Below are 12,837 nucleotides of genomic sequence, written 5' to 3'. Positions count from 1 at the left end.
CAGCTCTAGTCGTAATAGTACTTACTACACAGCAAATTATGAAGTTAATTTGCAAGGTAGCACTGAAAGCTGCAATTGTATAACTAGATATATAACAATCCACCATTACTTAAGAGTACACAAAGTATTCTAACCTTAGTGAGTTGTAATTACAATTTACACAATTTTCTTCTAAATATACATATTTAGGATCATGCTCCAGATCTTTTTATTAAAAAAAAAATCAAGTGGATAAATGAACACATTCTGACAATTCAGAATACTAGAGTGTTGTGTAGCGGGTTCTTTGGTGCAGGAATGAAGACGAGGTAAATGAGTACAGGAAAATTCATGGTTTATTTCATGCAGAATCAGAACTGGGAAATGGCTGCAACTAGCCGCAATATATAGTCTAGCCCCTAGGTGGCAGCCAATAGGTTTGAAGCAACCATTGCCTCCTAGGGATAGCCAATAGCAGCACTGGAGACTTGTAGTCTGGGTTGCTGGAGAGCCGTTAGCTGCTCCAGCAACCCACGTGGTATTACTAATGAGCCCAGTACATAACAGAGTATTGAAGTACTTTTTTCTTTTTAAAATATGCATTGAAAAGTATTAAAAACATTCAGTTTACGATTAAAAATAGATCTCAGTATATGGAAGGTTTGCTATTTATATTCAAAGAGTAAATTCTCCCATTATGAGAAATTATCTAATATCCGTGTTAATAAAGAGATTTTGTTAGTGCATTTTTAAAATGTTGCAAACTATTTTTCTTCAAGTTCTCATTAAATATACAATCTAAGACACTCTAAACTGATTTACAGACAAGAAATATATGCAAACTGAATACATCTTTATATACTGCAAGGTTTTAGTGACAGTGTAGTTGCTACATAGTAAGGTGTTTGATTACATAAATGCATTCATTTATTAATACAGAATATCAAAAAGGACAATTTTGTAAGTAAATTTAACTACAGTGAATTACATTATCATGCACCTCTGATACTATGTATTAGATATGTACAACTCTATGGATTTGTCGCAAAAGCTATTTGATATGGATAAGTATGCTGTTGGTGTATTTTTGAAGAAGTTGAATCTTTTCTTCACCTCACACAATAACTGTAGAATCCCAGGAAATTATGTATCTGAGGTTAAGAAATACCAACAATGTTCCCACACCCATTCCAAAGCACTATGTCGCAAACACTTGGTGCTTCCTGCAAATGTATACATATTCCTGGAATGGTGTAACCACCTAGTTCTAGTAAAGATAGAGCTCCTTAAGGAGGAATTAATAGGTGCAATGTTCATGCCCATGACCTGTTGAAAATGTGATGTGTTGCCCATTCTTCTTGTACATATATAAAATAAGAAGCAAAAATATTAAACCTGAATAACACATCAAAAGTTTAAAGCATCCAGGTAGATGCATATATTCAATCTGTAGTTTCTCTACTCCTAACCTGTCAGGATCTTAAATTTCAGCACTAGGATCAAGTCAGTAATGGAGAAATTGAAGATCTGGCGCTATTCACATTAGATGGTGCTATGCTAGAGGGGCCAATAGCCTTACTCAATATTACACAAAAAACAACAACAATCCCTCATGGTCCAACTGTAAGCTTATATTTAGGAATCTGCTAATTCCTTTTATGTTTTCAAAAATGGGTTACGCTGCACCATATATTAGCTCTATAATGTAGTGCTAACCAGAATATAGTAATTATAGCAAAGACAATAATTTCAGTTCTTTTCAAAAATTATATCCTGCTTTTCTTTTGTCTGGCAAGATGAAATAAACAAGCACAATGTACTAACATTGACAATAATACCAAAGTTATAATGGTGGACTTGTAAAAAGGTTAAAGCTTTTTGGATTAAAATTTGGTGGAATATGCAAAAGATATTTAAGAAAAGGATAAAGTTTTCCCCGCAATTGTTTTTATTGGGTATTATTACAGATACTACAGTAATAGATACTAAGTTGATGTTGAATCTAATCACGGTGGCAAAACTTTTAGTTGCGCAATACTGGAAGAAGGAGGAATTGCCGACTATAGAAGAGAGGACTTTGAAAGTTTCCAATTTGGCGGAAATGGCAAAGATTTCGGCATATTTGAAAGATCAATCACAACAGAGATATATTGTGGAATGGAGAAGATGGATTGAATATATTCAGAATAAATATGGGACTAAAAAGTTTCATTTAGCATTTGAATAAGTAGTGGATTTTTATGATGTATGATTAGTCATTTGTTACTTTATTAATATTATGACTATGGAGAGTTAAAGTCCGATAGAACTTAATATGTTATTTTTGTTATTAGCATATTTTAGTTTATGTTTGTATTATTATACCCTGTATTCAGCTCTGGGAAGTCGGGGAGGGGGGAGGGGAGGGGAGGGGAGGGGAAGGTTGGGGAGAGGGGAGGGGGAGGAGGGAGTTTTTTGTATTTAAAAATATATTGTACCAAAGTTATATTGTCTATAGCCCATAAAAATGAAGCTATACCTGTTCCAGTAGCTCCAAAACTGGTCATTTAAGTAGGCTTTATGGCTGCATTCATCACCAAAAGAGGCTTTGCTTTCAATCCAATGAATGATATGACCTTCTACAGCTAAAAAGAAAAAAAATGCATGACAATTTGAGATTTTTAAACAATTCTTAGAATCACAGAAAATTAAGACAAAAATAAAATTGCTCAGATAAAATTGTTCATTAAAACTTACTGAAATGGACAGCCTAGATTAGGCATGTCCAGCCTGTGGCCCTTAGGCCACAGGTAACCGTGGGCAGCTGATAATGCAGTACCACAAGATCATAAACTTTAAATTGCATATGTGGTCCAAGACAATTCCTCTTCACTCAATGCAGTCTAGGGAAGCCAAAAGATTGAATAGCCATGGCCTAGCTCTTTAACACAGACATACATCTATGTTAAGCATATTTAACCTTTAAGAGTATGTATTTATTTAGAGATAAACTAAATATGTGAGAAAACATATGAATAAACAAACAAATGTCTACTTCATTATGTTTGAAGTTGTATTACAATGACAAAAAATAATGAGAAAAGAATACTTTCCTTCAGAAGTACTGCCCTTTGAAGGATTTAGTTCATTTAAATATGTGGAAGAAGAAAGGATCTCACTCAGCATTTGTTTTCACATTGCTGAACTATTTGCATTAGGGCATTGATAGTTTTGACTGATTATATGCTATCAAGTTGATGTTGACTCTTGGTGACCACATACATACATTACCATGTAACTGATTCCATCTACCTTTCTATTGGTATTTCTCTTCCCTTTTTTCTACCTTTCCCAGCATTGGAGACTGCTCCAGAGAGCTATGTCTTCACATAATGTATTTGAAGTATCATAATGTGAGCATGGTATTTGGGTCTCCAGGGCGAACTCTAGGTTAATTGTTTATCATTTTTTTATTACTATTAGTATCCACAATAATGTTTTCAGGAATCTTCTCCAATGACACAGTTAAAAAAATTCAATTCTTTTTCTATCTTGCTTCTTCAGCACCTGGCCATATTTTTGATGCTCTAAATGAGTTCTTCACCTTTTTTTAATTTGTAGGTACTCCATCTGGTGATGTCCATGTATAGAAGGGTCATTTTGGGGTTTTTTGGGTGTTAGCTATGAAGAAATCATTATAGTGGCAGAAATTGATAAGTTGTTCTCCTGTTTCAGTTTGGTTTCTTAAGCCACTTAGTCCAACTACAATTTCCAAACTGCAATTTTGGCATTTTAGTCTCCAATCACAAGGAGCACATCTTGATTGCATGTTCTGTCACTTTCAAACAGAACTTCATCAATTTGGAAGAAGTGAATTATCTGGTGCCTTTTCAGTCAGGATTCAGACCCAGATAGAAATTATATTTGCCTTAACCCTACTGGCTTTTGGTAAGGCTCTAAAAGGTTTTAAAAATGGAGCCTCCCTACAGGATCGGGACAATAGCATGTGCTTGCAGAATAACATGATGCTGCCTCTGTAGGAAAGCTGACCCTCACTTTGGTTGGGCACCTCTCTCAGAAGCTGCTGGGTCCTGGAGATGGCTGAGGAGCAGGCCAAGTCCTGCATGGATGGTTGATTGGTTGGGTATGAAGCAAACCCAAGGTCTGTAAGCTGCAACAGCCTTGTGTGTGCTGATAATCTCTGCAGTTAGCTTGACAATCCCTTATATAGCTGAGTGGCTGGGCTGGGATAGGGTGAGATGGCTGGGGAGATGTGGGGGGGACTGTAGCATTTCTACAGGAAATTGTAAGTAATGACTTCAGGGACATTGTAGTGGCCATAACTTTGAAAATGGATTGTAACTAGCTTTTTGGTGGGAGGGTCCGTCATAACTTTAAATGGTGGCTAAACAACAAGTCGTAAATTGAGGACTACCTATATATGCTTTAACACAGCAAAATTTGCATCATAATGGATTTAAAAAATAATAATTGTCAAATAGTAAGTCCTGTCATTAATTTCTCAACTTTCTCCAAAATGTGATCCTTTCCTATTCAATTAATCCCTATGTCATGAATTAAGTTGACTTAAAAAAAAGTTGGTGAAATGTTTTACTGAGGAAGGGGTTTGAAAAATACCATGTTTGGAAATCTGGAGAGAAAAGTACAAGAGGGATGAAATCTGCAGAGATTAAGAACACAGAGCCATTGTGGTGCAGCAGTTAAAATGTAGTACTGCAGGCTAATTCACTGCTCACTCCTGGAGTTCGATTCTGAACGGCTCAAGGTTGACTCAGCCTTCCATCCTTCCGAGGTCGGTAAAATGAGGAGCCAGTTTGTTGGAAGCAATCGGCTCTGTAAACTGCTTAGAAAGGGGTGTAAAGCACTATGAAGTGATATATCAGTGCTATTGCTATAGAACTGGAGGAGACGAGGAGAGGAAAATAGAAACAGGTAGATTTAAAGACAGAAATGAATAGGCGAAGATTGGTAACATAGAAACTAAGCTGTATGCAGGGGAGAGAGAGAGAGAGAAAAGTGTGTGTGGGGGGGAGGCAGATGAAGCAGGTGGGAGGAGAGAATGCTTCTTTTCTTGCTCCAGTCAAGAGAGTCATTGTCTGGACAGTTACATCTTCCTTCCTCAAATGTTATGCAAATTTCCCTTCTTATAGTAATCAAATCTGAAAAACCCTTCCACTGAAAGGAGACACAGAACTGTGAAAAATAAGTTTGAGGCCCAAGAACCACAGGAACTTTAGAAATAGATATAAAAGATATTCAGAGGAAAAAGCTAAGGGATAGGGTATCACAATCGCTGTAAAGGTAGCTGGCATCATAACTAACAAAAAAGAATGGGAACTCCAGAAAATAAGTAATAAGGTATACTGAAATAAGCACTTCCTTTTTTGCAGTTTTTTTCTGTTGCAGTTGTATAGAATCACTCTATACTAGGAAAAAGTGTACAGTCTGTTTTGGTGGAAAGCCAAGTTTAGGTAATGAAGCTGTATTTTATTTTTATTTTTATTTTTTTATTTTAATTCCATTTATATCCCGCCCTTCTCCGAAGACTCAGGGCTGCTTACAAGCTTAGCAGTAGCCTTCATTCTATGTATATGCCTGCTTATTAGGGCTTTCACATACACCCCAAGCGGCATTACATCATTTATTACTTGTTTTTATGACATGTTGATTGTCTCATCACACTGATTAATTTATAACTATTTAAGCATTTATTTATTCATTCTGCAACTGTTTTCCTCATTGCAAGACTATTGTGATGTTAGAAGCTGGATTTCACATCTCAGATGACAATCTAGAAATTGCAGAGAAGATTCTGGAAGATGATATACATTTTCAAGCAAATCATACTGGAACAATAATGTAGTGTTCACTGTATTTATATATGGCCAGGGAGTCCTAGATTTGAACTCTCACTTACAAGATTCTTTTGAAGAAAAACCTAATGTGGGAAAAATATAAACGCTGGCCTCAGATTCTTAAAGGAATCTATCTATCTATCTATACGTATTTATCTATACATATCTATCTATACATGTCTGTCTGTCTGTATACATATATATATGTATGTGTATATACAGTATGTGAAGGGACACGGTGGCTCAGTGGGTTAGGACGCTGAACTTGTCGATCGGAAGGTCGGCAATTTGGTGGGTCGAATCCCGAGTGCCGCGTAGCAGAGTGAGCGCCTGTTACTCATCCCAGCTTCTGCCAACCTAGCAGTTCGAAAGCATGTAAAAATGCAAGTAGAAAAATAGGGACCACTACGGTGGGAAGGTAACAGCGTTCCGTGTGCCTTTGGCATCTAGTCATGCCGGCCACATGACCACGGAGACGTCCTCGGACAAACGCTGGCTCTTCGGCTTTGAAACGGAGATGAGCACCGCCCCCTAGAGTCGGAAACGACTAGCACGCATGTGGGGAACCTTTACCTTTACCTTTATACAGTATGTATACACACACACACACACACACACACATAATAAATAAGCAAGCAGAAAATAAGATCCTGCAAGAAAGCTGAGCTAGACTAATTTAGTGTAATGCCTTTAAAAGAGACTTCTCCCCCAAACTTGACTGGACAGCTTTGGGCATTTTTCAAGACCTCCATGTAGCACCTCTGTTCAGCAAGCCATTGGCTCTTAGGTCCAATTTATCATCTGCAAAACCCTATGTGGCTCAAGGCCAGGTTATTTGTAAGATCACTTGTCTTCCATTGTTTCTGTTTGCCCCATCAAAATCAGCTGGGTTGGCATGCTCTGATCCCATCTAACGTACCATCTTATGGATCCAGGAGTCATTCCTTCTCTGTCTACAGCCTCTGTTCTGTGGAATAACATCCCTTCAGAGGTTTCAACAGTTTTGACACTATTGGACTTGGATGTCTCTGCAGGCATTTGGGCTAGCTTAAATGAGCCCTGTGTTTAGTTATACTGTAGTCTTTTTGACTAGAGGAGGAATGATTTTTCAACCTCAAGCTTGTGTTATATTATGGAGACTTAGCAACAGAAACTTTTATTATTTTTCTGTTTTCTTATTCTCTATACATTGCCTAGGGTTACTCTTGTAGATTTGGTAGCTATAAATTGTCAGTACCTACATACATTTCTATTAGCTTTGGAATTCTCTTCTGTATGTAAGAGTCTGGTCCAACGAATCACCACAGAGAAATATGGGAATTTTTGGTAAGTGGAATGCAACTGAATGTCTTTGATCTAACTACCAGTTAAGGGAGCTTTTTTGGTTTCTGTAATGTAGTCTATCATTAGCACCATGGTGATAAATGTAAAATTTTAAATAAGTATTATATAATGATTTGGATAATAACTGTTTTATATTTTTAATGTTTTACTGGATTGTTCTACACCACTCAGAGTAGTTTTCTGTGATATGGGCAGCTATATAAATTTTATTAAGAGATAAAAATAATGAATATATTGTATATTACTATATTTGGACATTATTTCTGCAGCAAATCCAAAAATTTGGCTGAAGACTATCTTGACAGTGAAGTCTTCAAATATTTTTCTTATCCAACAAAGAACTCTACAAATTTTAAAGACAAAATCTATAATCCGTTTGTTCATGAATAAGGGTCTACTTTATTATGTACAACCAACTGCATTCAAACAGATCATTTCCCATAATAAATTCTTAATGGAACTGGTTCACTACTGTTCACTTCAAGGTTATGATTAAAACATACCTGGAATAATTCTACTAAGATTGCTAGCATTTAATATAAACAATTCAATTAGAAAAACAAAAAAACATTATGGACTTACCAATTGGAACTTCTAAAATGAAGTCTGGTGTTTTGTCATAACCCTTTGCACGTAACTGATCTTCAGCTATAGAGAGAATAGATGATATAAACAATAGTATTATTCTATTAGCTGATAGAAGAACAATTAATTTGCTTTTGAACAAAGGTACAAGAATTGCTAATGCACTCATACATATCCTTCTAATACATGCAATGCTGTGTCAGTTTAAATGAACCTTCTTGGTAAACCTGAAACATGAATCTAAAAACACTTCTTTGCTATCTCTGCATTTTTATGCCTTCATTATAGACATCATTAATTCAACCTGTCATATTGTACTTTGTTACTGAAAAATGTTCAAAATAAAGAAATATTTTACTTGACTGAAACTCCTGCAAATATTTTTAAGAAACCTCTAGTGCTTCTGCAAGGAAGACATGATATACCTTTATCTTAATCTAGATTTTCACTAGAAATTAGTATTTCAGTGTTCACTCAAAAATTATTATACAACATAGATACAGATGTTATCCCAGAGTTCTTGGAATGACTTCAAACACTACACTGATAGAAGGAAATTTTAATAAGCCGACTTCCCAAAATTGTATATTCCCTCACAATCTCTCTCCCCACTCCCCACATCTCCTACTCAATAGGCATAAATCAAGGGGTTGTTATGAAAGGAAAGATTTGTAGCATAGGGCATTTTTTTCCTTCTTCTGTTGTCAGTTTTATTAATTTCTTTTTTTAATACATCTTTTATTAATTTTCTAATTTTACGATCATGAGTACTTAATAAACAATGTGTTGTCTAGGTCCATTGGTAATTCAGTGGTATATATTAACTTTCTCAGTCTAGTTCCAATACTACACCATCCAGTGCTTCCTTGATCCACTCTTCTTCTGATGGTATGCATTTTTCCATACTGGACAAATACAATTCTTGTTAATACATATACAATTAAATATAGATATCTTCATCACATTTTTCTGGTATTATACATAATATCAATAGTGTCAGTTTAAAATATATTTTCTAGCCAGAACATATCTCAATTGCATTTGCACTTGATTTGTTCACTCAATATCCTGTTTTTCCCAGTTTTTTTAAAAAAAAATAATTTTCCATCTGTGTTCAAAATATCTCTATTGCTTATAATTTTTTCATAATAAATTATATTTGGTAACCAAAAACCTCCCTTATTCAAACCCTTTTAGAATTTTCATATTTCCCATCTCATAACAAAGTATTTCCCATCTCATAACAAAGTATAATAATACTTTTATTTCTAACAGTTATTTATTTTCTTAAGCATATTCAAACATCTGTTTATAGTATAATATCCTATCTAGTAGGTCAAAACCTCTATTTTCCTCAGTCTTACTCTAGCTTTCTTCCTTTGCCAAATAACTTTCCACGTCAGTGCATCAGTCAAGGAATTCTTCCTCTGTTTTTGTATATATTGTTTGGAATGAGGAAGAGAATTTGATTGAAGTATTTTTGGAAGAACTCTCAACCCATTTATATTCATTAAACAGCCTCTATCCTTCTTCAGTTTTTCTTTTCATTTCTTGTTTGTCAATGTTCAGCATTTCTCTTAACAGCTTTATCATCCATTTGATCAGCTCTTCTTCCTTATCCTCAAATGTGTTCTGAGATCTCGACAAGTAAGATATCTTTTTCATTTCCAGTGTAGTAATAATAATAATAATAATAATAATAATAATAATAATAATAATAATAATAATAATAATAATAATAATAATAATAAAAGTTGGAAGGGACCTTGGAAGTCATCTAGTCCAACCCCCTGCTCAGGCAGGAAACCTTATACCATTTCAGGCAAATGGCTGTCCAGTCTCTTCTTAAAAACCTCCAGTGTTGGAGCATTCACCACCTCTGGAGGCAGGTTGTTCCACTGGTTAATTGTTCTAACTGTCAGGAAGTTTCTCCTTAGTTCTAGGTTGCTTCTCTCCTTGACTAGTTTCCATCCGTTGCTTCTTGTCCTGCTTTCAGGTGCTTTGGAGAATAGCTTGACTCCCTCTTCTTTGTGGTAGCCCCTGAGATATTGGAACACTGCTATCATGTCACCCCTCACCCTTCTCTTCATTAAACTACACATACCCAATTCCAGCAACCGTTCCCTATATGTTTTAGCCTCCAGCCCCTTAATCATCTTTGTTGCTCTTCTCTGTACCCTTTCTAGAGTCTCGAAATCTTTTTTACATCGTGGTGACCAAAACTGGATGCAGTATTCCAGGTGTGGCCTTACCAAAGTATTGTAAAGTGGTATTAGTACTTCACTTGACCTTGATTCTATCCCTCTGTTAATGCAGCCTAGCCCGGTGTTGGCTTTTTTGGCAGCTGCAGCACACTGCTGGCTCATATTGAAGTGATTGTCTACTAAGACTCCGAGATCCCTCTCACAGTTACTACTATTGAGCAAGGTACCACCTATACTATACCTATGCATTTGATTTTTCCTGCCTAAATGTAGAACCATTTTTTCACCATTGAATTTCATTTTGTTAGATAGTGCCCAGTGTTCAAGTCTGTCCAGATCCTTCTGTATCTTAAGCCTATCTTCTGGAGTATTGGCTATTCCTGCCAGCTTGGTATCGTCTGCAAATTTGATGAGTTCCCCATCTATCCCCTCATCCAAATCATTAATGAAGATATTGAAGAGCACTGGGCCCAGAACAGAGCCCTGGGGCACCCCACTACACACTTCCTTCCATGTAGAAGCGGTTCCATTGAGGACCACACGCTGAGTACGGCCTGTCAGCCAGCTACGAATCCATCTGGTGGTAATGCTATCTAACCCACATTTTTCTATCTTATCAAGTAGTAGGTTGTGATCTACTTTATCAAATGCCTTACTGAAGTCCAAGTAAATTATATCTACAGCATTCCTCTGGTCCACTAGTTTTGTCACTTGGTCAAAGAATGTAATAAGATTTGTCTGGCATGATCTGTTTTTGACAAACCCATGTTGACTTTTAGTAACGACTTTGTTTGCCTCTAGGATGGTGCTCACTGATTTGTTGTTTGGTTATCTTTTCCAGAATCTTCCCAGGTATTGAGGTCAGGCTGATAGGTCTGTAATTTCCTGGATCCATTTATTTTCCTTTTTTGAAGATGGGAACTACAGCAGCTCTTTTCCAGTCCTCTGGTAGTTCCCCAGTGCTCCAGTTTCTGAGATCACATCTGCCAGTTCCTTGAGAACCTTGGGGTGTAATCCATCTGGTCCTGGTGATTTGAACTCGTCTAGACTGGACAGTTGCTCACTTATCATTTTCTTGCTTATCTTAACTTGTGTTTCTATTCTGTTTTTTATGGCACTGTTTTTGATAGGTTGGACTGTTTTTTTCCCTTTGTGTAAAGACAGATGCAAAAAATGAGTTAAATAGTTCTGCTTTCTCCCTGTTGCTTGTCACCTTCTTGCCACTTTCCCCCACTAATGGACCAATCATTTCCTTAACTTTTTTCTTGTTTTTTACATGTTGAAAGAAGCTTTTTTTGTTATTTTTGACTTTGGTCTCAAGCCTTAGTTCATTTTGAGCCTTAGCTTTCCTCACTTCATCTTTGCAGGCACGGGCTATTTGCTGATATTCTGCCTTAGTTATGTGCCCCTCTTTCCACTTTTTATACTTGTCCTTTTTATCTTTCAATTTATCAGAGAATTCTTCTAATTTTTCATTTGTCTGTATCTGTCTATTAATTCCTTTCTTTAGGTACTCCATCTTTGGATCTGTTTGTTCTAATTTGCTGGGTTACTAGTTTCTTCTTTGTAGTCATTGTCTGGATTTGTAAGTTTAGGTTAGAAAATTATCTCATTTGCATTATTTTTAGTCTCATGAAATAAAACAATTGACTCTTGGATTGATTTCAACATAGAATTTCTTTCTGAGATTCATTAACATTTTCTTGTTGGTATATCACTCTGGGGGCTTCAGAGACAAGTGTTAAATATGGTTTTTTACCATTTAAGGCTAAGTATGAAACACCCATTTTGTTTTTGTATGTAGTCTTTATAGTCCAATAGGGTCCCCAACACAGATAAGCAGCCCAAGAGGTTTTTTTCTCTCCCTTTTCCTAGCTGCAGTCTGCAAAAGTGAAATTTTCCAGGAACAACAAAGAGTCTTATCTAAGTCTGGGCTTCAAGCCAAGTTTCCTTTAAGCATAATAAATTGTAGTGCCATGATTCACCACTAGATGTCGTTGACACCGTCTTCCAGCTTTCCAAATCCAAGTCTATTTTACAGATTTTCAAATATCTTTTCTAAAAAAAAGTCTCAAAGGTACTTTTAGTCCCCAAATTTCAAAGCTATACATCTGTATTAATTCTAAATTGATTTTGTAGTTTTCTCAATTCACCCCCCCCCCAAAAAAAATAATTTTCTGCTTTTCTTTTCCTGAGGGAGCAGGGCAAAAACTTCCCTTCCCTCTCTCATCGGGGAGGATTCTTTGCTTTGGGCATTCTATTTTCCAGGAGAATAGTATTAAGGTCATAAAAAGAGGATAAAGTCTCACCCAGTTCCATCCATGTTGCTCAAAAATTGCTAGTTAGTGCTTATCTTTGGTTGTCAGCAGCTTCTGACTGGCACAGGAATGTAGCCAGTCTTTCCCCTGCCAGTTTGAGGGGCTTCCTCGGATCCAGCGGAAGGGCTGTTGCCCCTCGGCGATCGATGAGGGTCCCCTCCTTTGTCGCTTCTCTGGGGCGACTTTTGACCCTTTTTAGGGTCCCCAGCAGGGCGAAATCGAATGTGGAAGATGGAGCCCCATCTTTCTGCACCCGTCACGCCTCAATGGAAGTCAGCATAGGGCATCTTATCAATGAATCTACATCCATCTTCTGAGGCTCTTCCTCAATTTGGTAAGATTCCTGTCAGTATTACTTGGTAGGAACAATGGCCAAAAATATTTCTTATTTTTTTACTGATCACTAAAGACATAGAAGAGAAAGAGTCTGGGCAGTTTTATCTGCCTGTTCTCTGTCTACTTAGACACATGTTATTATGGAATACAAGGAAATCAGAAAAGTATTTTGAAAAATGTATTTGGTATATTATTGGAATCAATTTTGAAAGGTTG

At 36.5% G+C, this 12,837-nt stretch overlaps 1 protein-coding gene across 1 annotated transcript in view; it reads right to left on the bottom strand.

The window, feature by feature from the left end:
* Positions 1–290: 290 nt before the first annotated feature.
* CDIN1 (CDAN1 interacting nuclease 1) overlaps positions 291–12,837 on the bottom strand; it is a 97,113-nt gene continuing 84,566 nt past the window's right edge. Inside the window, exons 9-11 of the mRNA XM_083373911.1 lie at positions 7,761–7,826; positions 2,498–2,603; positions 291–1,333 (exon numbers count right to left, since the gene is read on the bottom strand). Coding sequence (XP_083230037.1) covers positions 1,123–1,333; positions 2,498–2,603; positions 7,761–7,826 — 383 coding nt within the window. The 3' untranslated portion in view covers positions 291–1,122. The remainder of the gene's footprint in view (positions 1,334–2,497; positions 2,604–7,760; positions 7,827–12,837) is intronic.

The sequence above is a fragment of the Vipera ursinii genome, assembly GCF_947247035.1.
Source record: "Vipera ursinii genome assembly, chromosome: 1".
NCBI classification, from domain to species: domain Eukaryota; kingdom Metazoa; phylum Chordata; class Lepidosauria; order Squamata; family Viperidae; genus Vipera; species Vipera ursinii.
The sequence above is the reverse complement of the archived record's forward strand: the minus strand, read 5'-3'. Positions and strand labels throughout refer to the sequence as shown.